Consider the following 27,974-nt stretch of genomic DNA (forward strand, 5'->3'; position numbering starts at 1 on the left):
TGAGTTACCACTAAATTTGGATTAAAATGTTCAACATATTAACTCTTAGCACATACATAAAATTAGAAAGCCTATTCAAGCACTTAGCAACACACACAGAATATCTGTCATATCCATAAAGTTTATTTTAAAAAATTGTTAAAAACTAACCATACAGGTTTATTAATATACTTAAAAAGTTTGTTCCCTATGTTGAAGTAAAATACATTAGCAACATCTTCCAGACACCATCTTTATAAAAGTAAAACTTCTAGATCCTGAAATGTACTACAGTAGAGTCTACAGTGTACACTTTTCATCACAGGATTGGAATTCATTCTCCTTACTCCCCTACGCCCCACATGTGGCAGTTATTACTCCTAAATTAATGACATTCTCTCATGTTAAACTACCACAGATCCTTAGAGTACATACTGCATAATTACTAACAGAGCCAGTCTTCTCTATTTGTTGTCACATATTTCATATAAGCATTTGACTTAAAGTACAAATAGAAATACTACATCCCATAATTGTAAACATTCACCAAGAGCTTCCAGAGTACATTAAGTAATAGAGGTGGCCCAAGAGTCAGTCAAGTGTTCTTCACTCATTGGATACTGCTGAGATTAGAAAAACTGTTTTGAAGGCAAATTTTCATTAAGTCTTACTTGTATTTCTATAAGGATGCAGTTCTGGATATATATTTTTAGTTGAAAACACCTGAAAGTCATTCTAAAGACTACATTAAGCACCATTTTTACTTACCTGAAATATATTGAGTTAAATTCAGCAGTATGGATGATTGTTAACATCAGAAATTAAAAATAACTGTGGATCTCAAGTTCCCTTTTGTGGATACATATAGAGTACTGAGTTCCCATTGATGCTAATAGGAACCGCTCATGTCTACCAAGGGTAGTAACTCCCCCAGGGCCACGTGCAACCTCTAAGTCTGAGGCACAACTATTACTTCTGTCAGTGGATGCTATACAAGCATATTTAAGGCTGTATTCGGCTATAAAGAGTTCAATCTACTCTTTAATATTCTTTCTATGTAGATCACATACACAATTCAAAATTTTATAGGACAGGAGGTGAAAAGTCTCCAAACACTTTTTAAATACCATTCTCCATACAATTTATTGTCAGCATATTTACATAGGGGAGTGTTCATACTTAAAACCATTTTTTAAAATGCAATCACAATTTTCAAATTGTTGTCACAATTTCTCCAGGATTATCCTCATTCTCGTTTTCTGACTTTCGGCCACCTTCACATTTGTCAGATTGTTCACTGCAGTTCTTAGGCAATTCTGATGTTGCTCCGAAGGAGAATAAAACTTAAAAGTATTCACTGCCACCCACTTTGGGACAGGCTTGGTTGCAAAGAAAATGGTGTTCCTGGCGCTGAAGGATAACTAGGAAACCCATCAGGCTGAGCTGGATAGCTTTCCAGAGCTGAAGCTGAATGGACCTGATGGAAAGAAGAGAGTGTGGTTTAGCAAGTGCCCAGTTCAATCAAGCCTGCGCTTGCTTCCTCATGCTACAGAAAGATATCCAGAATAGGAAAGAAAGACAAAACTCGGAGGAACAATAAAGTCTGCTCAGTCACCTAAAAGTTTTAAGAAAATGCTCAAATTTTTTCAGGTGAAGGAGATGCATAGAACTATCATTAAAACATTTACTATTCTCTCAAAAGTCAGTAGGTTTTCTACAGATAATCTGCTTTAACAGTCGATCATTTTAGCTTAAATTACAGAAAACAAGTTAACAGTTAACTGTCATGAATAGATTCTTAAACTTTATTAAGTAAAGTCTATAAGCAGGAAAAACAATTCGTACAGATGACTATATCCTACCACGCTTGTTACTCTCCTGGAAGACGAGCATAATTTGCAAATTTGGGGAGAACTAATCATCATATCTCTACCCATTCTGCTAAGAGACATTTTTTGCCAATGTTGGGATAGTGCAAATGATATTGGCAACATTATCAGTACAGAAGTTAGTTATATATGTTACCATGTTATTTATGCCAGTCACTGCTTGCTTACCTGCTGTAACAATGCTGACTGTGCAGCTGCATTATGCTGTAATTCTTGCAAGGATGATTGTGAAGGATTCTGGGAAAACCCCGGAATACCCGGGAGAGACAAAAGGCCTGGAAAAACAGAACTGCCTGCAGCTTGAAGTCCAGATGATAAACTAAAACAATTGACAGAAAAAGAAGTTAACTGCAGATAAGACATAAAAGCCACTGCTTCCATATTTGCCAAATACAATCTTAAGATATTAAAGACAAAAACAATCCCTTAGAATTTATTCCTCTTTTGGAAGGACCATAAAAATCAGCCATTCACTGATATGAAACTTACTTTCTACTGTAAAGTATATTATTTGAAATTCAGTAAGTCTGTTTTGCATATAATCCTTTCTGCTTATAAATAAATCCTTTCTGCTTATAAATAAATCCTTTGTCTTATAAATAACTACCAAATACAAATCCAAAAATTATGTCAACAGGCATTAATATTTTATACATTTATCTTAACATGGTTCATAAAAGATGTTTTGAGTACTAAAGTTTCAGCCCAGAAAAACATCACTTAGATTTTGACATGCATTTGGATGACTTAAAATAAGACTGTGAACTACAAGTTAGGCGAAAAGTAATTTTATCCTATTTCCAAAGTATCCACATACCCGGCTTGTGCAACAAGAGCAGAGTTGAAATTGGAACTGAATGCTGAGGCGAATCCTGGGAGGACCGGAGCCGGGGATGGGGCTGTGGCAGCCACAGGGAGTGGTGTGACAGCTGCGACTGTAGAGGGCGCCTGCAGCCCCGGGAATGAGGGAAGAGCAGGGGTAACGCTTGGGGTATTAGAGACAGAAAAGCCTGGGTAGGAGGGATTTGAGGATGACAGAGGTCCTTGAGTAACTGAGAAAAGGGAGGGAACAGCAGTAGACAGGTTGAGGGGGAAAGGTGCTGCTGAGACTGGTGCTGAAGCAGGAAGCCCTGAGAGAACAGCTGCCGTAGAGCTGGGATGTGGGATGGACGTGGAGGTGGCAGTGGTAGATGAGGTGGCTATTAGTGACCCTGGGAGAGATACTGATGGATTAAGAGATGGGTTGCCAGTTAAAGGAAAACTGTTGGTCAATGAAGTAAAAGGAGGAAGAGCAGTGAATACTGGTGCGATAGGAGTGGAGGAACCATGTGGGGGAAGGGAAATAGAGGAAAGGGGATTTGAACCATTTAAGGGAGTACTCAAGCTGGAGAGACCTGACAATGCAGGATTAAGGCAAGTAGATAAACTGATGGGCACGGATGTTGAAGTATATGCGCGGCCCAATGTCCCTGACAAACCTAAAGTGCCATGAGAGGAATTCCCGGAATGGGACGGACCTTTGAAGGCCGAGGGAGTAGGACTCGTGGGCTCAGTTTTGATCATAACAGGAAGAGTTGTTACAGCAGGGGTAGATGAAATATGCAGATCTGAGGTACCTGGGTGGGGGCCATGCAAAAGGGGGACTGAGGAGCCACAGCTAACCGGCGCTGACGTGGCAGCCGATACAGCAGTGGCTAAAGACTGTACAGGCAAGGTCGGGGGAGTGGAAGTTGAGTTAGCCACAGGAGATGGCAGGCCTGGGAACAGGGCCAACCCTGGAGTGGAAGTCCTCTGTGGGGCGGCGATGGCCGATGGAGCAAAGCACTTGTTAGGGGCTGAAGCAGAAGAGTCAGAGTTCTGAAGAGTAAGAGAAGACATGGAAGCCAGCCCACTTGTGACAGCAGGGGATAAAACAGAGGAGTTGATTAAATTGGTGTCATTGGATGTCAGAAAGCCTTTTAAAGCAGACAAAAGAGGACTGTTCACACCAAGTGAACCGGCAACACTGGGAGTAGAACCACCAGCAATCACAGGAGTCAGGTTGGATAGGCCTTGGGATGTTGGTGGTAAGGGCAAAGAGAGCCCCGCAAAAACTGATGACAATGAAGCAGAATTGGGGTTGCTGGTGGAAGTAGCAGCAGAGCTGGTGGAAAAGGGGAGGCCAGCGAAAGGGGCAGAAGTAGAAGCAAATGTTTCACTGGAAGCAAGAGTGGACCTTGGTGCAGATGTGGCCTGAGGGGAGGGGGTAGGAGTAGCAGAAGGACCTGGTAGTGACACTAGGCCAGAAAAAATGGAAGGAACAGGAGTGGTGGTTGTACTGTGGATGGATGTAAGAGGTGCAGTGGCCAACGAAGGGGTTCTGATAACTGTTGGGTTTGGCGCTGATGGCTGAGGTGTGTGAATGGCTGAGGAGACCTGCCCTGGGAACACAGGAAGGACAGTATTCGGCAGGTTCATTCCAGAAATGGTGGCAGCTGCTGATGCTGATGGGTGACTGATTGCCTTGACTGGGGATGCAGTAGGAACAGGAGTTGCAGCAGGTGTTGAAGGATTAGAACCATGAGGAGAAAAGAGTTGACTTGCTGGGGTGGAAAATGCTATATGGAAGGGGGAAAAAGGCAAGAATGTATCATCACGCTGAAATGTCAAATTTTAAATAAAAAAAAAAGCATAACCATTTTTTCTAATATGTAACAAATACCAAAGAAAAAATGACAGGTGTAATAGGCTCTTATAATATCTAAATTGCTGGGTTCCATTTCTTAGATCTTTACTCTGGAGCCAGTCAGATCCAGTTGTTGTCTACATTCTGCTCTTGAGAAGCTTGCAAAGTGTCCTTTCCTATTTTTCCACTTTTTAAAAATTCAAAGCATTTATTTTAATTGTGATTAGTGCTGCTTCACTGACTTTACCTCTAATTCTTTCAATCTATTTATCTAGAGTAATAAACAAACACAAGTCAGCCCCTCTCATAGGAGCTTTTACAACATGGCTTCCTTGCAAGGCCAAACAAGGGTTCCAAGGATTCATGCCCATCTCTCAAGTATAGTTTGTTGCCACTCTGTGAGTTGAATCTAATATTCCAGACCGTTAACCTGTACAGTTGCCTCACCCCACCCCCATACATTTGCTCATACTGACCGCTCTACACAACATTAACCCCCAACTTTTACCTGGCAACTCCTTTAGGGGCACAAGCTGTGTCTAATTCATCTTTATAGTCTTAGTACCTAGCGCAGAACACAGCACCTGTGTACTTAATGAGTGTCTGCTGTGCTGGATATATCATGATTACCTCAAACTGCAGTTCCCAAACCCACTCAAGGACTATTGCCAACACTACTTCTAGAGTTCACTATAATATTTTTATTCTGACAAACTCTACAAATAATAAGCATTTTGGGGGATGATGTGGGTTCCTCTGTGAATGTACTCCCACCTGTGATAATCTTGGCGTCAAGGAAACTATGACTTAGGTAGCTAACGTCATAAAGACAACTATCATCTGATACCTACTCACATCGAATTCTGTTTCAGTTGTAAACAGAGAATGTTCCTGTTGCAGTGATAATCAACTGAGAAATATTTTCATGGACTAAGACATTTTAAAATTTATGTATAATTGACTCTTTTGACATAAGAAAGCTGACATGGTCAATGAATACACTATGCTACTCATACATGAGAAGGGACAACATGAAGAAAACGGAGGTAAACAACACACACACAGTTCATTTGCACTAAGTGTAGGCCAAAGGGTGTCACATTGGGTTGAACAAATTTTGTAGTTGTTTTAGAAAAAAAATATGATTCGAAAATTGACAAGCAGTAATATTAGAGTACATAAACTGCAAACTCAAAAGTCCTTAAGTCTGGACAAATTTTTTTTTTCTGAGACAGAGTCTCACTCTGTCGCCCAGGCTGGAGTGCAGCGGCACAATCTCGGCTCACTGCAACCCCCGCCTCCTGGTTCAAGCGATTCTCCTGCCTCAGCCTCCTTTATAGCTGGGATTACAGGCACACGCCACCGAGCCCAGCTAATTTTTGTATTTTTAGTAGAGACGGAGTTTCACTGTGCTAGTCAGGCTGGTCTCGAACTCCTGATCTTGTGATCTGCCCGCTTTGGCCTCCCAAAGTGCTGAGATTACAGGCATGAAGCACTGTGTCCGGCCATCTGAACCCTATTAATGGTTGTAAGCAGTGATTTGGTTTCAGCAAAATAAGACTATCATGACTATCATTTAAAACTTAGAGTACTTATAAAAATGGATTTGTACTTTTTTGTATTTAATTTCTTTTATAAGAACTAGAAGCATAAGGAATATATACCTAATCTTTTGTTTGTAAATAATGTACAAAAAAGAAATGTATTAAGTCCATAGATGTTGGATACCATCTGAGAATTCACTATCTTATTAAACTACATGTTGAAGACCATGCAGCTAATGACAAATCTAAGGTAAAATCAAGTTATCCTAGAGTGCTCTTTATAGGAGCCTCTGTTGGGTATCTTTTTATTTAATATAGCAAAAGCTATGCATTATTAATCATAGCAGGTAAAAATGAAACAAAAATTAAAAAATCCCAACCACATACCATAATAAACAGCACTCTTCCGTCATCTAATGTGGTTATTAACCATAAAACATGATCTGTCTGTCAAATCCTGTGCTAAGTCAGGTCCATGATTTCACTTGTCCTCACAATAACCCTCTGAGATAGAAACTAACACCCTAATTTTATAGATGGGCAGTCTGAGGCTTGCTGTGACTAAGCAACTAGATAAAATAACATGCAGCTACTAAATGGTGGAACCAAGACTTGAACCTGGGTCTTTCAGACTGACATCTTTAACTGCTATACTAGTTTATCTTAATTTCTGTTCTTAATATAGTTCCAAAAGGAAAAAATAAAATCTTAATCATGCTAACATCATACAACATAGGAAAATGAAATACGCTATTCCTGCCAATGGTACTTAACAACTAACCTGATTACTACCCTTCAAAAATGTTTGAACATAAAATGAAGTTGGACATACAAGCTGAAGTTTCCTTAATCTCCTTTACACAGGAGTTAAATTACCTGTATAAGGTCACAAAACTAGGTGGTGCCAGAGGCAGGATAAGAAACTGGGTGTCCTGACACCTCACTTAGCGTTCTTCATACCCACTATGCTATCTCCTTTAGAAACTACCAGCTCAAAAACACCTGCTAAGCACTGTTCTCAGGGAACGGAATTCTCCCACTGAGACTCCTAACCATGTACAATGGTTAGACTCATGTGCTACTTTGCTACACAAGAACTGATGTCAGTTTTTGTCTCATACAAGGAAGCCTCTCCTTCCTGACCACACAGATCTTTATCTAGGGAAAAAACACAATGTCGCAGCACTGCTGCCATCTGGAGGCACTATGTAGGACACACTTCATTTTTATTTCTCAATTCCATTTTCTGCTTTGGTGCCTCTTGTTCTTTTCTACATTAAGATATGCTTAAAAATACTTATTGAAATCATTAAATCTAAAAATAGAATCTTACTAGCATTTGTCAAAAAGGATTTTTATCACCCCATGTGTTTATATCAAAAAAGAAATGGTTTCCAGTATCACAGAATGTAAAGTGAATGTGGACGTAATGCTACATAGTATTTAAATTAGACTGCAAGTTTTGCAAATTGCATACAAGGTCCTCAGATTAATTTTAAATCCAGTTACTATGTGCATTTCATGTTATGTATATAAAATGTAACAGTAGCAAACCACTTTTAACAAGTGTTAATTATATTCTTTAACTAGAAACTTTTCCTAAAACCTAACAATTCCAATACACTCAACTCAAATTATTCTCAGTGAATAATAGAGCAGACAACCATGACAGATATCCATCATCTTAGGATCAAATTTGGTACTTACTTTGATTCTGTATAGGTTTTGACTGATTGGAAAGGTCTTCACTCTCTATATAAAAATAAATAAAAGTTCATTTTAAAATTTAATAAAAAATCTGCCAACACAATAAACAGAGATTTGGATAAAAAGAAAAATGCAAGATATAAATATATATGTATACTGTGTTAGGAAACAAAATGTACATATATGGAAAAAGAAAACGAAAGAAAAATGGTAGTAACTCTACTACTATTACTACTAATACCTTACTACTCTATCTGAAGATCAAGAGGATTACAAGCAACTGAGCAAGTGCTCTTTTCTTCCCTAGCATCTCCATCTCAGCTTGTGAAGTTTTAAATACACTTTGTTAATTTTATATATACACTGTATTCAAGAACACTTTCTGGAAAGATGCTGGCCCGAGGGTGCCATCCAGAAGAAAGTGTACTCTGCAGCTGTAGTGCAGAGAGGACCACTGTCACTGGCTGAGCTGACAGCTCCTCTGAGCACCAGTGTCTACAGGAGTGGGAAGACTGGGAAGTGAAAGGTGGCAGCTGGATAAAATTCACTGCCATTCACTGTGAATTGCCCAAGCCAACAGAAAGAAATTGCTCTGCTCATTTGCCGTACTCAGCTCTGGGAAAGGCCCTGTATTAGGTAGTTGAGGCTGAATTGAAGTCTGTGAGACTGACAACCTAAAGCACACCCCTCAAGGGAAAGGATCTATGCAACCAGTTCATTAGTAAAGGATATAAAGGGGGAAAAATTTACCCTCTTAGAGCTTGACAATAACTGCCCAAGAAACCAATACTGTGACAGTCATATAGCGTAAAAGAAACCTCCATGCCTTGGTATAATGAGCAAAGAAAAAGCACAGCTAGTTTAAGGAATTCACAAGTTTGACTGAGGTGACAACAAATAACCACCAAAACAATGAAGATTACATTAAAGAAAAAGAACTTTTAAAACCTATAATTATCTCTCTCTCCTTCTCTCTCTCTCTCTCTCTCTCTCTCACACACACACACACACACACACACACACACACACATCTATACCAGGAAATAAGCAAAGAAGACTTCTACGTATAAAAATCTGATTTCAAATTAACAAATGAAAAGAATAAAGATTAGAAATAAAATGACTAAAAGTTATGGTTGGAAATGAAACAAATACCACTTAGAAAAAAACAAAAACAAAAAATTTAAAGGAAAAGGTGTCATAAATGAATAGGTAACAGGCTTAGAAGGCAAATTTAATACATGTAAAATAAGAGTAGTGGAAGGAGGGGAAAAAAAGCAGATGAAAATGCAACAATTAAAAGAATAAAAATAAAATTTTCCTAGGCTTCAAAGACTTGAGTTTTCACATCCAAACGACTTACAGAGTGACAGAAAAGATTAATGACAAGCTGCACACCTAAACATCCTAGTAAAATTTCTGAAATTCAAAGATAGGAAACATTCTTTGTAAGCTTACAGAAAGAGACTAAGTTCCCAATAAAGAAAATTATCTGGAATTGGATTTCCCATCCACAACTCTATACATGTGTCCTTTCTGAATAAATTTCTTAAAGACATTTTCTACCAAAAAAAATTGGCATATCCGGACAAAGAATAAAACAACAGAAGAAACAACAAGTCATGATCAAAGGCAATTTTAAAGAAATTAAATATCAGAAGCAAAAATGTAGAGTATCCCAACCAAACACACAAGCTGATTTTAAAAAGGAGAGAATATGGAAGTAAAATGATGAATAGAACAATCTTAAGTTTTGTATACTGACAACCATTAAGAATAGGAAGGTAATCATTGGTGAAAATTTCTAAGATTGGGTAGTGTCAAGAAGAGAACAGTTGTTAAAAAAATAAAATGGCAATTTGACCTATAAAATTTAGCAAAGGTAAGAAAAAAAACTAATAAAAGAATAATAAAAATAAAATGGAAGGACTAAGAACAAATGTGTAATATTTATTATTAAAAATTCCTATTAAAAGTCTAACAGGTTTAAAAATAAAAATTCAGGCCGGGCGCGGTGGCTCAAGCCTGTAATCCCAGCACTTTGGGAGGCCGAGGTGGGTGGATCACGAGGTCAAGAGATCGAGACCATCCTGGTCAACAATGTGAAACCCTGTCTCTATTAAAAATACAAAAAATTAGCTGGGCATGGTGGCGCGTGCCTGTAATCCCAGCTACTCAAGAGGCTGAGGCAGGAGAATTACCTGAACCCAGGAGGCGGAGGTTGCGGTGAGCCGAGATCGCGCCATTGCACTCCAGCCTGGGTAACAAGAGCGAAACTTCATCTCAAAAATAAAAAATAAAAAAAAAATAAAAATTCAGCTATATATAATTTACAAACCAAGACAATCTACCAAATAAAATCATAGGGGAAAAAGTTGAAAATAAAGGTACAGGCAAAATAATTTTTATGAAACAAGTCAGAATAATATTATTACTCAATAAGGCCTATGAAACAAAGAAAAGTTTTATAGTAAGATTATAACTCAGTTGATATTTTATATCTAGAAAACTCAAGAGACTTTTAAAAAGAAAAAAAACTAGCAAGAGTAATTGGTAACACGCATCTAGAAATGAAATATTCTATTCATAATTGTAACCAAAAAATCTCTAAATTCCATAGATACAGATTTAAGGCATAGAATCTACAGGTAGAAAACTACAGTATCTTCTTGAAAGGAATAAAATAAACCCTGGGGAAGAAAACACTACCAGCTTGACATGATATAAAGATATACACACATGACTGAATGGTAAGACTATAAAAAAGGCCAGTTCTCCTGAAATTACTATATAGCGCTCTTCTCTCACTCTCTCCGTCCCCTCTACACCTGTTATTTTAAGTTGCATAAAATGATCTTAAGATTCAGACACAAGATTTCTAATAAGAAAAATATAAAAACATTTTAGGTGGGAGCTTGTCTTATGAAATATTAGCACACACTACAAATTTGCTAGTAAAATTAGTATGAATATAATCATAAAATAAAGTAATGGCAGTGGAATTTTAATAAAGAACTCATACCTGTGTGTGTATGAAACTTAAGATAAATGTGGTATTTCAAATTAGTGGGGAAGACAGATTAGTTAATAAATGGTGCTAGCACAACTGGCCACCATTTGGGGAAAAATTAAGATGAACTTCTATTTCATCCCCTTCATGAAATGAAATTCCAGATGGAGTTATCTTTTAAGACCTAGAATACCTAAACCACTCCAGGATAAGAAGATCTTAACCAAGGCAACTTGGTTCCAGGTTTGCTTTCATAGCCTGTTTTTGTCTAGGCAAATGTACAAAACTCAAAACTCTAAGGGCAAAAGGTACCATAAAAAAGGGCAGGAAATAAAATGATAATTTTGGAAAAAATCTTTTGCAATTTTCATCAGTCAGTGTACTCAACTCCTGCCTAGTAAAACAATAACAACAACAGAAGAATTATATATTATTAACCAACTTAAAAAGTCTCTAGGAAGGGCAAGAAAATAATTAAGCTCTATTCCTACTGCACACATATACAAAAATATGAAGGCTGGTCGAACTAAAAGCTATACATTTAAAAGAACCACTTTAAAACTAATTAGAGAATATACATGGTATTTTCATACTGCTGGGGTGAGGAAGAATTTCCTAAGCAAGATACAAACTCATGAGTCAAACAAACAACAATTGACATAAATAAAAGTTAAATTTGTTACAAAAAAAAAAAACCACACAAAAATGTAAGCTAAATTAGTTTACCAGACTGGCAAAGTTAAAAACGGAAAATCTTCCATGTTGAAAGGGTGTAAAGAAACCATTCTCACATACTGTTATGGACAGGTATAAACTGGTAAAGGGTTTTTGGAGAACAGTTTGACAATATATGGGGAACCACTTATTCTTCATATCCCATGTTACCAAAAGACCGAATGAAAACGGTCGGCCTGGTAAGTGTTGGGGAGTTTTAGTCCTTCTCACTGCTTTTTAATGAGCCCTTCCTCTCCATGATAGAAGTAATTTACCCAAATGATGGCATTTATTAAGTAATGACACTTCTCCATAGCACATCAAAGTTTTACTATTCATGAGAAATAGTTCTATTTTCCATAACTAGCCTGTGTTCACATATGTGGCCCAAGGCCACTAGAATGGAGTCTTTATGCCATTAGCAAAGTGAATGGGGAGACAACCATGCCAACTGGCAGTGGAACTCAGGCTACAGTGGGCTGAATTCCAGCTCCCTTCCTACCTCTGCCAGGCCCCCTCCCCAAGTAATTACTCTTCTCATGTGCATGTGATAAACTGCCTTTGGGCAGAGTATTCTTTGCTACCCTGCTGTCAACTCCATACATATTCAGCCATCAATTTCAGTTTCTGACAGCTCAATTTCAGTTTCTCAGCTTGCTGAGTCAGAAAGATGCCTAACCTAGTGTCCAAAGATTCTTAACAAAAGTTTGGAGGCAGAAAGTCCCCCAGATCTCTTCAATCTGGCACTTAATAAAGATCCTTGAAAAAAGGTTGATACTTTGATCTCTCTTGGATTCTCTGTGCACAAATTCTAGTACTCCCCGAACTTGCTTGAAGAACCACCAGTAGATCATTAAAAAAAATAAAAATACCAGGCACCCCCCACAATACACTGAATAGAATCTCTACAAGTGGGGAACTAAGGATATTTTTTAAAAGTGCCCTGGGTAGTTCTAGGCTACAGAGAAACCACCACATTGGTACCTTGTCATTCCTCATATTTCATAATCAGTCTGTTTTTACTTGTTTCTTCCTCAACTTAATTAAATGGCAACTTCATTATTGGGGCAACAACCTTTAGCAGTATATCATGCAAGCAGCTCATATTTACTTCAGTGAGGCTGGTTTGCATGCCCCTCCTATAAGGTTCCATAGCACCCTGGAACACTGATCATTCCAACTTATCTCTTTGAATCTACGATGACACTTGATGTAAACCAAATTCTAATTTCAGAGAAATTAAACTATAAAAAATGTGCAATTCAGAACTAATGATGTAGAATATATAGAAATGGCCTTCTCTTTCCTCAACTGTATTTTTTCACTAAACTCTCTGCAAACATGACTTTGTGTAGCTTTGTATCCACAGATATAGCAGGTGATACGATCATCTAATATTCATTAAATGTTACTGAACAAATACTATTAAAATGTTATCCTCTATTACAAATAGGGAAAGTGAAGTCCATCAAGACTACAACAACTATCCAATTATTACCAAGTATTCACTTCCAGATCCTTCAGGCTCTTCAGCTTGTTCTCCCTCTGTTAGAATACGTCATGTCGAACAACTGTCCCTTTCAAGTGTACATTTGTGTATGAATAAGTTACTTAAACACCTGTAAATAACATGACTTTACCTGTTCCTACAGGATTAGGAGTATATGGAGGTGGAGGGGGCACACCTGGAGCTATGACATTGGCTAATGGTACCAGACCTGCATTGTTATAAGCACCTAAAATAAAGATAGAAAAAAATATAATTTAGTATTGTTCTGGGATTAATACTGTCTGGTGACTAGGAGTTCAAACTGTATTAATGCAGCTATTCATTTTTATTTTAAAAACTCCTATTTAATAGAGTTGAATTTTAGATGGAGGTTTAGGTCTAGAGTTAAGTGAAAACTGAGACCAAAGGGAATAGGTCTCAGTTCCTAAAACAGGAATCAACCAGAGATTCTTATTTCCTACTGCACTGCATGCTCATTGCAGGGATAAGCTCAGTGAACGGCACAGTAGGCAGAACCTGCTATACTTACATTGTTTGTCTTTTCTGCCAAACACCCATATTTGACCTTTTTAAGTGAAATGCATTAATGATGCCTCTGAACACCAACTACCAAAAAAGGAATTCAAGATGATTTACCAAAGTAAAACCCCATAAATTATAACAAATGACTAAAAATAATCTGTAATTAATTTATCATAAAGAAAACATCCTAAATAAACTTGATCTGCTGCAGTGTTGTAGACCAGGACACTACTAGCTAACTATGTGCATAATTAAGCTCACAGTAGCATTTCGTAAGTGCTGCAGATTTCCCAAGCACTTACTTTCAAACTAATAAATAAACAGCAAAAAAGAAAAACAAGTAAAAAATAAGGGAACTCCTTACTTGGTGCAATAGTTGCATGTGGCCGGCACGGAGGTATCGGATAAGGAACAGGTTTATGTGGATTATACGTTGAAGGAGGCTAAATGATGGGGGAAAATATAGTTGTTAGAAGAGAACCAAGTAAGCTGTCTCCTGGCAACCTGTCTTTCAAAATATTTAGTCCTAATAGGCTAAAAATGTCCCAGCATATCAAATACTACCAGACTACATGGCACAAATGAGGTAAATTTTTTGCTTTAATAAATGTGGTTGCTATTAAATTCCAAAGGTAGATCTTGCCAAAGACGGCCATGGAGGTATTTATTTTTTAAATCATCTCCAATAAGGGGTCAGACCTCATCCTAAACAGCAAACTCCTCTCAGGTCCAGCCTAAGCTAATCCAAGAATTCTTTTCCTCCTACATAACAAAGACAAGACACCTTCTGGGTTTTACAATCTCAAATTACACAAGACCTCCCAATGGCAACATCGTCCTAAACTGATAGGAATTCATTCTCTCAATCCCATCCTCTTTTCTCCTTTTGGAAGAAAAAAGCACTGTTTGCGTTAGCATTAGGCGTTCTGACACTTCTAGTAGAATGTAGACTGGAATTGGGAATTCAGTATTTTAGTTGTTCTCTTTTGAAATCCATAAATCCACAAATACTTATTTTACAGTTGATGGAGCTTATCTGAGTAACACAAAGCATTCAAAGAACTGGTCTTTAGAAAACTAGAAGCACCAGAAGTTAAGCAAAATGCTGTACTTTTTACCTACAGAGAGAGCATGTGCATGCCTGTGAGGCAGGGGAAAGGATCCACTGGTGGTAAGGGAGGCAGATTCTTTCCAGCTCCCATAATTGGGGCCCTATCTGAAGTCTTGTGCAAGGACTATCATCTGTGACTATTCTGCGATAAACAACTCCACTGGAGCTCTTGCCACGTGTATGGGCAGGTTTTGCAAGGTGGTTGTATGCAGGCCTGTAGTATGTCAACTCCAAAGATCCTTCAACCTATGGGATTGTCTTCTTCTGTCTAGTTTACACTGTAGTCATTATAATCACTATCTTGTAAATACTTTCAACTTCCTGGCTTCACTGTGGTTTCACTAACACTAATTCAGCTAAACTACAAACCTGGTTAAAACAAACTCTCCACACGCCGTATCTCCAGCTGAGCAGCTAACTGTGTCTAGAGAAAAAAATTTAAAGCAATTTGACTGATTTTACTTTAAAATAAAAATCATTTGACTGATTTTACTTTAACCTCAAAAGGGCTCTTACTAATGTTAAATATTTATATTCCCCTCAACCACTCCACTCCCCCACTCTCCTACAATTTCTAGAATACTTCAAACTTTATAACACAAAAATAAAATGTATGCTTTGAGTAAATGGAAAACTTTATGTAGGAAGGAGTTTGGGCTTGTTTCCTCATTTTCTAAACATACTGGTTTGGATGGTCCAAGAATTCGTGCAGCTATTCCTTTGCCTTCATTGGTACATTCCTCACCATCTTTTTTCAAAGGAGTTCCCTATTAAAAAAGTAAGAGAGAGAGAAAGGTAATTGAAACTTTAAAAAAACCCTCAAGCGAATAACAATAACCAACCTCACTGTATTACACTGAGGAAAAGGACTTGGTAAGAATGTAAAGACTTGCATTCCTGTTTCAATTCTGCACTGCCTGGAAGTGTGACCTTGATAAGGTCCCCAACCCTCCTATGCTATGGAACTCTCATATCACATGCAAAGGTATTCAGAAGTGAACACGCAAAATACAGAGAGGATGACAGGAAAAGATAAAGTATCCACCTCCTCCACAGATACCAAAATACATGGATGCTCAAGTCTTTTATATAAAATGGCATAGTAACTTTAACCTAAGCATATATATATAACCTAAACATAACCACCCATATATTTTAAATAATCTCTAGACTACTTACAATACCAAATACAATGTGGACGCTATGTAAATAGTTGTTATGCTGCACTGTTTTGTTGTATCATTGCATTTTTTTTAATATGGTATGTTCTAATTTTTTTCCTTCATAAAAAGGAGAAATCAGAAATGAACTTCCAATACCACAATATGTATACTCCTCAAAAAATAAGAGTACCTGTGTTACAGTTGTAAATAGATAAGAAAAAATGCCATTCTCTATAAAGTGTGATTATTTATATTGTCAAGGGTAAATGAGACCTTATTCAAGACTGTTAAAATTAACAGATCAGAATAAGTTGATAGATTATTACAGTGTGTCATCACCCATATACCATGAGTGTTGCTAAATGGTATATACTAGCGTGGAAGCCAACTCTTCCAAGATGTCCCCCATTGATCCTCATCTCCTATGTGGCCTTGCATCATTCCCTCCCAGAAAGAATGGGGCTGACCTGTATAACACATGACACATTACAGAAATGATGGCATCTGACTTCAAGGCAGCTTCTACTTGTCCTCTCTTGCTTGGATTACTTGCTCTGGTAGGAGCCTACTGCCACGTCATGAGGACACTCAAGCAGCATTACAGAAAAGTCTTTGTGGTGGGCAACAAAGGTCTCCTGCCAGCCACCAACACTAACTTGCCAAGTATATAAACGAGTCACCTTGAGGCCCTATTCTTGGGCTCCAATCAAACTTTCAGATGAATGTAACCTCACGAGAAGACATGAACCAGAACTACCCAGCTAAGTGCTCCAATATTCCTGACCCATAAAAACTATGTGAGGTAATAAACGTTTATTGCTTTAATCCACTAAGCTGTGGGGTTGTTACAGAGCAATAGAAATATGACATTCTTTGTTGTTTTACAAAGAGGTTCAAGGAACATTAGATGATATAAAAACAAGTTTATTTTTTATAGTACTTCTCAGAGCCTTTATATGCAATGTGATTCTCCAGGAAGGAAACACTGCATGCAAAGTTTCCCAGACACACTTCTCTGAATGAAACTGAGACTGTAAGAATAGTGAGAATTTGAGAACTGTTCCTTCATTAAATGTAATCAGTACTTTTAAAGTGCTTCGAAAAATAAAACAAACAAAATCATCCTCTCTTCTATTTGTCTTGTTCTATAGATTTTATATAAATACCCTTAATACTTTAATGAAGTTTAGACGTGAACTTTCAATCAGTGGTGAGCCTATGAATTACGTTGCTGACATAAATTCCTTTCCTTTAAATATCATTAACTTATTCTACACTTCATACTTAACCATGAGAAGTTTTATACACAGCCATAGAAGTATGCTTACTGGGAAAATTCCATTTATGCGGCTAGGTTTTCCTTTGGGATATGGATTTCCTGGGATCGTTCCACAAGAAGATATCATAGCATGAGGAGCTTTGCAGCCCCCCTTGAAAGCCTGTAACATAAAAAAGAAGATGGTAGTAAAAAAAAAATTCTTAAAGTCAAGTGTTCTGGACATTGGGAAGCTCAGCAAAGAAAAAACATGAATTAAGGAAGAGGATTACACTCAATCTGCTCATACATCATTCAACACTTAACAGTGGTGAACGGGACCAAGAGTAGTAAGTAACATTACTTTACTTAAATGGAATAATTAAAATGGTAACATAATGTTAATGTTGCAACTAACAGACTCATATAAACATGTCTTCACAGTAGATTTTGTAAACTGTGTAAAAAAGTATTATCTAATCTTTCCCATTTCTTCAACTACCAAGAAATTACAGTTCCAATCTACAAATGCCAAGGTCATGTTACATTTCAGGAAAGGAAGACACGAAGATGAAAGAAACATGGTCCCTGCTCTTTACAACCCAGTGGAGATCGACATAAATAACATGACATTGGGTGGTCCGAAGAGCTATATACCATTGAAAAACCAAGTTATAATGTTCAACATAATACTACATATTTATGAGAAATAGTGAGGGAAGGGATTTAGGTCTAGGCTGTCTATTTCTGCATTCTCAACTTCTAAATGATGCCTCACACATACTGAGTTAGTGCTCAATACATATTAATACATGAAAAAACACTGTATTAGGCAATGTATATTCCAATGTATCTATAATATACTATAGAAATATCCAGCTATTATATATATGTTATATTATATTATATATATAATATATATATAGCTGTATTCACAAGTACGTACAATGTTATATTTTGTTATATATTGGTCTTATAAATCCATTCTCAACACATAATAAGTATATTAGCTATATAATCCAGCCCCTACTAAATACCCTAACCTTGAAAATCATCTGAATTTTTGGCTATAATAAAGAGTACTGAGGTGAAATGCCCTTATATATAAATTTGTATATTTCAACATTTCCTTTGAATAACTTCCTAAAAGTATAACTTTGGGACCAAAAGGTATAAATATTTTAAAAGATCTTCAAGTTTACCTTCTACAAAAGTTGTACTAATTTACACTGACCAGAGGACCTACTCTACAGAACACTCAGGCCCAGGATATTTCTGAGAAGGAAAGTGACATGATCAAAACACTTTATAAGAAAGGAAACTACAGCAGTAATGTTGCCTTAAACATTTTAGTCAAGAAAACTGATAAGGAAGTTATTGAAGTAAAGAAACATGGCTCAAATCTTAACTCTTCTACAACCATGTATGACTAAGGCGAATATGCCTACCATCTCTGGGCTTAAAGGAGTTTGTGAGATTAAATACAACTGAGCTGCCAGGCTCATAATAATTAATGTAATTATTATTCAGCTTCCAGCCATCACAAGCCTACGTTAGAAGTAACTACCTTAGATGACAAATCAAGTGCTCTAGGGTTGACAAGTACTATTTCTCCCATTCTTACAGACTTTTAACTAATAAACTGGAATTTTAATAAACTGGCTTTAATATTCATCTCTTATGAATCAGATTCAAAATAAACTGGGTAACAAAGCAAATCTGAAAACTTAAGTTCCTAAATAAAGTTTAAGGCAAAAACTTGAAGCCATGGCAAAGGTACCTAGGGACCAAGACAAACATTTCTGTGAGGCTCAAGCTGAGTGGCCAACTGACTTCTCACTCTCCAGCCAGCCATCTCTTCCCAAGGGTCCTCATCAACCAACTCCATTCCACGCCATAGACTGCAGGGATGTTCATTTTTAACCCACTGTACAACAGCATTCAAGTTATTCACCAAAGTTAATAAGAAAGGTACTTATTTCGTCTTCAAAATTAAGAAAAACCAGCATACCGAGTACATGCACCGAGTACATTTTCTGAAGTTTAATCTTTAGAATACTACCTGTTCAAGTATTCTCTTGCACCGTTTCTTCTCAGACATATTTATCCTGAACAAATCTTCAATAGGACGAGAATTCTGTGCATCAATAATGTTCCTACCAAGAAAATACAATTTAGCTTTTTATTGAAAAATCTGAACATATATAGAGGCAAGCAACCTTTGTTTACCACACAAACATATCTGAGTAAGCTTTTTCCATGACACAGGGAGAAAAGTGTGACTATTTACTTTTAATAGCTCAATTTAAATAACATGTTAACATATAAATATAATAACTGAGGGTTATCTGATTACTGAAAAGTAAAAAAATACTGTAAATAAAAATGACTACATTGAGATTTTTCAAAATACACTCTCTTAGATGATAGAAGGGCTATGGTAATAGAATGAACCCATGTGCTAAACACATAAAAATCATTTTATGCTAAATGCATAAAGTTTTATCTTGTGCTTTATTTTAATTTTGTGCTTTTATGGACACCTATGAATAAAAAAAGACTTAAAAATATATGTGTTACATATGAATAACTTATATACTCTTCAATTATGCAATAATTAGGTTTTTTTCTCTTTGAGCTTACATTCATTAGGGTCATCTGTCAAATGCTGTGGTAGGCACTTGCACAGATTTTCTGGTATTTAAAGTTCATCACCCTATTAAGTGGGTAAGAGACTTATTTTTACAATTGAGGAAAATAAGGCTCAGAAAAAATAAGCACATTGCCAAAGTGGAAGAATCTCTAATTCTTAAATTCCTGTCTTTTCAGAGTAGGAAGGCAAAGTAAATGACCAAAATCCAAAAAAAAAAAAAACAAACAATCTTGGTAAGCTCCCTCATTTTATAAGTTATAATGTGTGTAATAAGCACACTGGATACTTATTCACATGAAGAAATCAGAATGTATCACTATGCTTTTGACTGTATTTTTTTAGAGTTCCATTTGACTATTAGAATTTTGACACATTAACACACTAATTAGACACTAAAAGGCTTCCACGTTTTTTCCCAATAAAGTAAAAAGAAAAAGAAATACTTACGAGGCTAACAGTTCAAGAGCAACTAGTTTGTCTTTACTGAAAGTGAAACAGTTGAGTATATTGACCACTTCTGTTGGCTGGACAGCCACCATTTTCTGTTAATATAAAAAATAATTTTATTTTTAACATGTGAAACTTTCATGCCAGAAATTGCCTTTTTCTGGAAGTATAGTTAAATGCTCTAATGTAAACATTTCAGATAAAATAGTTCACATTTTTGGTGAAAACCACTTACTCAAAAGGAAGTTATAAAAATAAGTGAATTATACTTAATGCTCTTTGAATGTAACCATTTCAGTTGAAGATCTAACAAAGATCTAAGTACTCCTGCAAGCTCTTTTTTTAATCCACATTTCTCAATGTGTTCACTTACAGAATTTAAAAAATTACAAGTATCACTTTCCTCAGAAAGGTTATATAAAAAGGTGATACTCATACAAATGGGAGATTAATTTGTTCAAAGGTTAGAAAAATATTATTGTCCTCCTCAGTTAGGGGCTAAGTATGCTACAGATCAGTGTTTCCATGATGTTAAACATATTACACAGAAAAGGTTATACTAGCTATATAAGGTAAGGAAAAGCCGGATAAAACAGGTTTCTCTACTGCAGAACTTTAAGTCTTATCTTAACATGCACTGTGACGCACCAAGATGGTGTGAAACGTTACATAATTATTTGATTAGGGTACCTTTATTTTTGAAGAACATCCAGAAGATTTGGCGAATTTGGAGATTTATGTTAGCAGTGAAGCAAAATTAAAAGCAATGTCAATATAAGAATATTGGTTAGAATCAATATTCAAGAGTTCCTGAAATTTGGAGTAGTGGTTTTCACATACTATTACTTATGTACTATCAGAATTGATAAAACTGTATGCCCCTTTGCATATTTTCAAATTGACATCTAATGTTTTATCAGAAGTTTAAATACTCAGAAAAGGTCAATTTTCTTAAATACATTTATGTAACTGCAAGAACTTTGAAACTACTAATTTAGCTCATTTAATTTATGGAAATATTCATTATGCCACCTAACTGGCAAAATCAGTTTTCAGTGTGAAAACAATCAAATCAAACTGACTTTGTTAGAAAAGGTAGACTTAATTTAATTCAAATAAGTATATTGAGTTGTCCCTGTGATATCCTTCTCACCTCTGAATTTTAACTCTAAGGTAGGGAGACAGGCAAGCAGGCCCGGAGCTTTGTCATGAGTTTGTTGTCCTGATAAAATAAAGCAAAACCTTCATCAATATTCCCCTGCCTCAGCCTCCTGAGTAGCTAGGACTGACTACTGGAGCACACCACCGTGCCCCATTGATTTAATTTTTTTTCTTTTTTTTTTTAGAGACAGGGTCTTGCTATGTTGCCCATGCTAATCCGGAACTCCTGGCCTCAAGCAATCCTCCTACCTCAGCCTACCAAAATGCTGGGATTATATGCTTAGCCACCACCCCAAGCCTGTTATCAATATTTCTTATAGAGCCTCTCTTTGCTTTGCTTTACCTCTTAAGAGCAAAACATTGTCCTTTTGGAACATGGAGAAACATTTTTACCCCCAGAGAACAGGCATGATAACTCTTGTAAAGCAGTAAAAAAGCAAGTATTTAAGAAGAGGTCAGAAAGCAGCACTAAACAGACCCAGATACTTTCTTAGGCTCATCACTTTAGAAAGTCAAGGATCTGTAAATTGATTCCACTGAAGATATCCATGCCTGACATTGCTTCAAAAATCTTCCTACACAGCCAGACACTCCTGTGTGATCTAGATGCCCCTGTTGACCTAGGCTCTAGAGCTGTGCCATCCAACATAGTAGCCACTAAGCACATGTACCTATTTGAACTAATTACAATAAAATTAAATAAATAGTTCCTCACACAAGACACATTCAAGTGGCTACCACAATGATATAAAAATTTCCATCATCACTGAAAATTTATTTGGACAGTGCTAACTCTTCTAAGACTAAATACAAAGATGGTGAAGATGGATATTAAAAAACAGAAGTACAAAAACCCATTAAGAGTTCAAATCCTGTATTTTGCTTGCCAGTGAAGTGTTCCTCTAACTTGCCAGGACACTGTGGCATACAATTTAAATTTACAGTTTGGAAAATTTTAATTTTTTAACATAACTCTTTTGAATCAAAGTACAATAACACTTAGAGTCTGCTTTTCTGATGCAAATAAATTACAAGTGAAATAAATTATAGATAACTGGGAGAATTAAAAATCCTTAAATTCTACATCCTAAAGGAAAAAATACTTACATGCTGTAATGCTTTCATTGCCTTCAACTGGGGTTCGGCCCAGGAAAAATATCTCAGCAAATCAACCACCTGAAAACAAACAACTAACTTAGCTCTAATGACAGCATGTTTGCAAACATTTCTGTAAGATGTATTTCAATACTTGAAATTATTATTCAACATGTGCAGTCTAGGCCCGGATGATACACGTGGCATCAATGTCTGAACTGTGCTAACAGAATAGTGACATGTGGTTATGTAAATTTAAATCACTTAAAATCAAATTAAAAAATTCAGTTCCTTAGTGACATAAGCCACATTTCAAGTGTTTAAGAGCTATGTGAGGCTGCAAACTACAATAATACACACTGCAAATAGAGAGCATTTCTACCATCCCAAAAAGTTCTACTAGACTTTTAAAAGTTTTCTAGAAAGAAAGAAAAAATATACAATATAGGAAAAATAAAGTATCCTAATAAGAAAAGGATGGTTGAAAAGTACTAGATGGGGATAAAATGTTGGCTTAGGAATATGAAGATATACTGTGAATGGAAAACTTTTCAACTTTAGGGGAGAACAGCACTCGCAAGGGCACAGTGGTGTTTTAGTGTAGGTCCACTAACTTTAGTCCTAGTAGGCCCTTCAACTTGAATCTGGAGGGCATAAACTCAAATCATAAATCTAGTCCCTTAAAAATGTTAAGAATCAACATGAATTACTCCAGCAGCCCCTAAATGATAACATCATATGAGAGCTTGGAGCGTACAGCTCAGACCAGCTCCCACCACCACCAAAGAACTTCAAACAAATGAGGGAAGCATTGTGGGCCAGCCAGTACGAGGTGGGCACAGGGTATAAAGATCAGGACATTGAAGTCTCAGCATGATCACCACCACCCTGTTTCACTGCCTCCAAAGATGTTCCAAAGGGAGGAAAAAACTGATACAAGAAGACAGTTTCTGAAAATATGCTAAGGTTTCAATTATTCTACAAAGCAAGGTCAATGGTGCAAACTAGAGTGGTATGTCAAGAGAGTAAAAATAATTTTTACTTCTTACAAAGAGATACATATATAGCAAAAAAGTATCATGTATACTTTCCAGTTAATTTGGTAAGCGTGTATGTTCTTACTTTTATGAAAATGTTTTTAATATCTAATAAATGCTATATTTTACCAACCATAAAAATTTGCAAGCCCCTATATCTAAGATAGAAAAATCTTTAATAAGCTCATTTAGAAAGTGGCTTAATAAACTTTTTAATGACTTCAGTAAAGTGGAAGATTTCTATTATTTATGTCTGATTTCTGTATCAAGAATTTTCCAACTATTCCTCAGAAACATGCCCCCTTGTATGTGTGTGTGTGTATACACATACACATATATTTTAATTAGCAAATTTCCCCTAAGGTGGAATGAGTTTTCACTATCATGCTTAAAATGTTAGTATTCTGGCAGTTACAGAAACTACTTATTAAACACTGTGTATTTCTTTCTTATTGTTAAAATTTTTATGTAGTGGCTTCATACAAAAACCTATTTCATTATTTGTTCACATTTTCTATTATATGACGATTCTGTAATTATTGTCTTACATGTAACTATACAAATTTGGGTAAATTTACCATTACAAGTTTCTAAATCTTTGATATTGTCCCCAGAATAATAAACATCATTTTGAATTGCTTTAAGACCCTGTATTTAAAATTATTTTAGAATATGAATTGGGGTGAAAGTTGAGAGGTGTTTAGTCCCTGAATTATAAATTCTGTAAAGTTTTCTGCCAAAACTGAGAGCTTCTCTAGTTCCTGAATAAATACAGCAAAAAGGTAATTTAAAAATAAATAGAGCAATTTTGAATTTGGCCAGCAGATAAACAGACATTAACCAGAACATTGGTGTAAAAATAAGGCTTTGTTTAAACAAATAATGAGGAATACCTGTTCACTAGAAAAGTATCCATGCACATATTCAATTGCTTTTAATTTGTATTCTGTCAAAACAGCCTAAAAAAAAAAAAACACACACACACACACAGTAAAATATCATTAATATATGTAAGGAGCACAGTAATATGCATATTTCAAAACTGCCTAAGCAACTCAACAGTGGCAGGTCTACTTCAGCCCTGTCATGCCGAGGAACCAAGGTCACTGTGGTGTGAAGACCTTCCTTCCACATTTCCAGGTTCCATACTGTGAGAGAAACACTGAGCAAGCAGGAAGATCTTCTGGGCCTCCCTATCCACTTCTACAAAGAGAGGGAATAAAACTGTAATAGATATGATTCAACATTAGTACACATTACATATAGAATTCCTAAATATGTAATTAAAGAGTTTCAAAACATTCCAAATCCAACCAAATTCTCATTTTTAAGATTTTTAGATTAAACATATCAGATGTTGTTACTCATCTAAGTAACAATGTTACTCATCAATGTCTGTATCTGCCACTAACTGGCAGTGTAGACTTCGAGAGGCATTTTAATTCCCTTAGTTTCCTCACAGAGGGAACCCTATTTACCACCAACCTCAAAGAGTTACTATGAGAACTATAACAGTGGACATTAGATCAGACACAAAACAGGTATTCAGTCAATGATGGTTCCTTTCCTTTATGGAACCTGTCAATGAGTGAGAGAGAAGTTGGTGGCTTTGATGCAGCACTATCTAGAGCCCACTAAATCACATATGCTCCCCTTGCAGCTATTTGCCCAGCTTAGAGATGGAAACAGCTATCCGAAATTGGTAGCCATTAATCGTTAAAAATGAACTAATTCCTTTGCTTGTACTACAAAATAATTATAATAATTGTACTTCTCACATATATCATTCTGCTAGGAGAAAGTATTATGACCAGTCTACTGAAATATGCTGGGTGCTCAGTAGTTCAATATTCACTGAAATGGGAGAAAATGGCATTCTAAATAATGTTTACCTAGGAGTTTGGTTATCAATATAATAATCGGACACAGTCAAATACAAGTTTCTGAATAAAATCTTGGATTGTACTGATGCCAAGTCATATCCTGAGAGGTTCAGCTGTAATCCCAGGCAGGACAGCACGGTGTTCTGCAGGCAGAGTTTGAATACCGGACCTCCCCACTTATCAGCTGGGGAGACTTGAGCTGACTAGTTAATCTCACAGAAAGCAGGCTACCATCTGTAAATGTCAAGTATAGTGCCTACCTCAGGTGTTGTAAGGAGAATCAAAAGAAATGATGACTGGAGAACGTGCTTAAAAACAGGTTCATAAAGTAAGTGCTCAGCAATTAATAGCTATCATTCCCTCCTTATTAAAGAACTAATTAAGCATTGTTTTTCCCCCCTTTCTACTCCCCTTCCCAGTTCTTCTCCTAGTGGCTTACATGCCTCTGTTTTAAATGACAATAGTGACAATCAGTATTATCTATTATAGAAACTCACTGTGATACTCAAGAGATGACCTGGTTTAAACTGACTTACATTTAAAAGTCTCAGAGCAATTTTTAAAAAATCAGTAGTAACGCTCATATTTAGACAATGCCAATATTTTATTCAATTTTAATAGACTATGACAATGTTGATGTATGTAATCATTTGGCAAAGCCAGTAGAAGACATATTATACCTGCAGACCAGAAATGCAGACTTAAGTTGCCATCTCATGTGAACAGGACTTTCATATCTGGAAAATTTCCTATTCCCCTCTTTAGAATTTGTGACATTTTTAGACACTTGGAAGAGAATGTGCACACTGACAACCTTTATCTTCCAAAAGTAAAAATCTGCTGGCTTACTTGGACTCAAATTATTTTCTCATGAAAAGTAATTAAAAATCAGCTCGAGAACAAATTGTGACAAATTTCTAGGCATATAATTAGTAAAGCAATATTTTAGTTCAAAAATTAATTGGACACATTGGGTTTGCAAAAAGCAGACTTTGTTCAAAAAAACGTTCGGTATCATCAAATATGAAAAACTAAACACGTCAAGTTGAAAAAAGAAAAAAGCTGTATAAAAACAAAGTAACACAGCAAGCCCAGAGACAATTTTAATAACAGCTTTGTAAACTGAAATAAATAAGCACCAGAGCACACGTGAACAATTCCTTCCGTTTCAGTCCAGGGTCGTAAAGGTATGCAAATGACGAAAGAATGACTGCCCGGAAGGTCGAAAGCAAGCAGCGTGTGTTGATGTAAAAATGGTACATCAAGTCCCTACATTTTAAAACAAGTAATTTCTCGGTATTCTTGTGCTTGAGATACAGTTAGGCTCGACTACCTTCTAGAATTGTTGCTGTCTGGTTCACTCTGGGAGGTGGGATCCGCATAGCAGCCTTAAAAAGCAGCAAAAACTTAGAAAGCAGGAGAAAAGAAGTTTTGAAACTCAAGTTATTGACGGCCAATTCTTAAGAACGTGACTTTAAACTTAATGCCTTTAAAGTTATCATCAGGACACGAATTTTGCATGGCCAACGCAACAGATATATTCTACCTAATGCTTAGATTTGAAAACCCCATCGTAACTACCATAAAAGAAACTTTCTGCGTATTACCTCTCGTTTTCAGTCACTCTTGTGGTACTGAAAGATGATAAACTCAAAAATATTCAACTACCTACCCAAAAGTACAGAGCTATTAAGCATTTGTAAAGCCGGCTTCGGAACGGAGGGCCGTCGGAATATAATTCCCACGACACCATGCTGAGTCTCAAATTTAGTGTTAACGTAACTTAATTTCTATTTATATTGGAAACATATCAAGATACAAACTCCGCCATTACACGTGACAATTCAAACCAATCTGGCAATCCTAGGACCCTTATTCTGCACAATCTCTACACAGTACCTCAAAGAGAGTCTAAACCATGAGAATTCATCTCTCATAAAATAATTCACGGAATCGAGTGTAATTACCTTTCTAATTTCATCCAGCACCATTTCAAAGGACTTTTTATCCATCTTGACTACTATCCCGACGTGGTTTTTAACTGTTATACTTGCAATTACAACCCGTTCATCCCTGGTCTGCTCCGTCGATAGTAAAAATATTTATAGCTGAGGAGGAAAAAGACTCCACGAGCAAGAGAGGATGCGAAGAGGTAGAGTATTGCAAACTTCGCAAAAAAAAAATTTTTTTTTGTCAAAACTGAGACTCGGAAAAACTTTTCAAATTAAAAGCAAAAATTACTCCAGTCAGGCTTCCCCAGCGTATTCACACAATGCTTCAGGGTACCTCGGGCAAGAGCCAGGTCCTCTTAGTCCTGCAGAGAAACCCGCGGCTCGGCGGCGGGGCTGAGCGCCGTTTCCCTGCAGTAGAGGGCAAGGTGCCGCCAGAGGAAGCTCTTGAAGCCGCCTTTCCAGGTGAATCGGCCGGCAAAGCAGAAGCACCTGAACTCGGAGTCCCGCGGGCGGCTGGGAGGGAGGCGCCGGTCTGTCGACCCGCACCTGCGCCTCGGCCGCCGGCCGCGCCCCTCACCGCCGCAAACCCGGACACATGGCCCGGTTCGCGCTCATCCCCAGCCGCTGCGTCCGACTCCTGGGTACCTCGGCCCCGGCAGCAGGCGGCCCGGCAGGCT

The 27,974-nt window shown here is 36.8% G+C and overlaps 1 protein-coding gene across 3 annotated transcripts; it reads right to left on the reverse strand.

Annotated features, from left to right (window-relative positions):
* Positions 1-101: 101 nt before the first annotated feature.
* Positions 102-27,814, reverse strand: PROSER1 (proline and serine rich 1). 3 transcript variants are annotated; one of them, XM_064361768.1, is made up of 14 exons: positions 27,313-27,814; positions 24,356-24,421; positions 22,438-22,506; positions 20,170-20,264; positions 19,132-19,225; positions 17,143-17,253; positions 15,335-15,418; positions 13,905-13,983; positions 13,149-13,244; positions 9,986-10,066; positions 7,785-7,829; positions 2,686-4,465; positions 2,037-2,187; positions 102-1,456 (listed from the first exon to the last, which is right to left on the reverse strand). In XM_064361768.1, the coding sequence occupies exons 1-14, from the start codon at positions 27,355-27,357 to the stop codon at positions 1,334-1,336; spliced, it is 2,919 nt and encodes a 972-aa protein (XP_064217838.1). In that variant the 5' UTR covers positions 27,358-27,814; the 3' UTR covers positions 102-1,333. The 3 variants fall into 3 exon arrangements, with proteins under 3 accessions (XP_064217838.1, XP_064217839.1, XP_012325275.1); XM_064361769.1 differs by lacking the exon at positions 27,313-27,814 and adding an exon at positions 21,323-21,391 and having other exon boundaries at positions 24,356-24,371; XM_012469852.3 differs by lacking the exon at positions 9,986-10,066 and having other exon boundaries at positions 27,313-27,813.
* Positions 27,815-27,974: the final 160 nt, after the last annotated feature.

The sequence above is a fragment of the Aotus nancymaae genome, unplaced genomic scaffold (genome assembly GCF_030222135.1).
Source record: "Aotus nancymaae isolate 86718 unplaced genomic scaffold, 86718_ANA_hifiasm-v0.15.2.pri h1tg000043l, whole genome shotgun sequence".
Lineage (NCBI taxonomy): Eukaryota > Metazoa > Chordata > Mammalia > Primates > Aotidae > Aotus > Aotus nancymaae.

Coding starts and splice junctions, on each gene's coding strand:
- PROSER1 (XM_064361768.1), bottom strand. CDS start 27,357: ATGGATAAAAAGTCCTTTGAAATGGTGCTGGATGAAATTAGAAAG. Junction 17,254..19,131: donor GCAAGAGAATACTTGAACAG/GTAGTATTCTAA, acceptor TTTATGTTACAG/GCTTTCAAGGGGGGCTGCAA. Junction 1,457..2,036: donor AGTCAGCATTGTTACAGCAG/GTAAGCAAGCAG, acceptor TCTTTCCATCAG/GTCCATTCAGCTTCAGCTCT.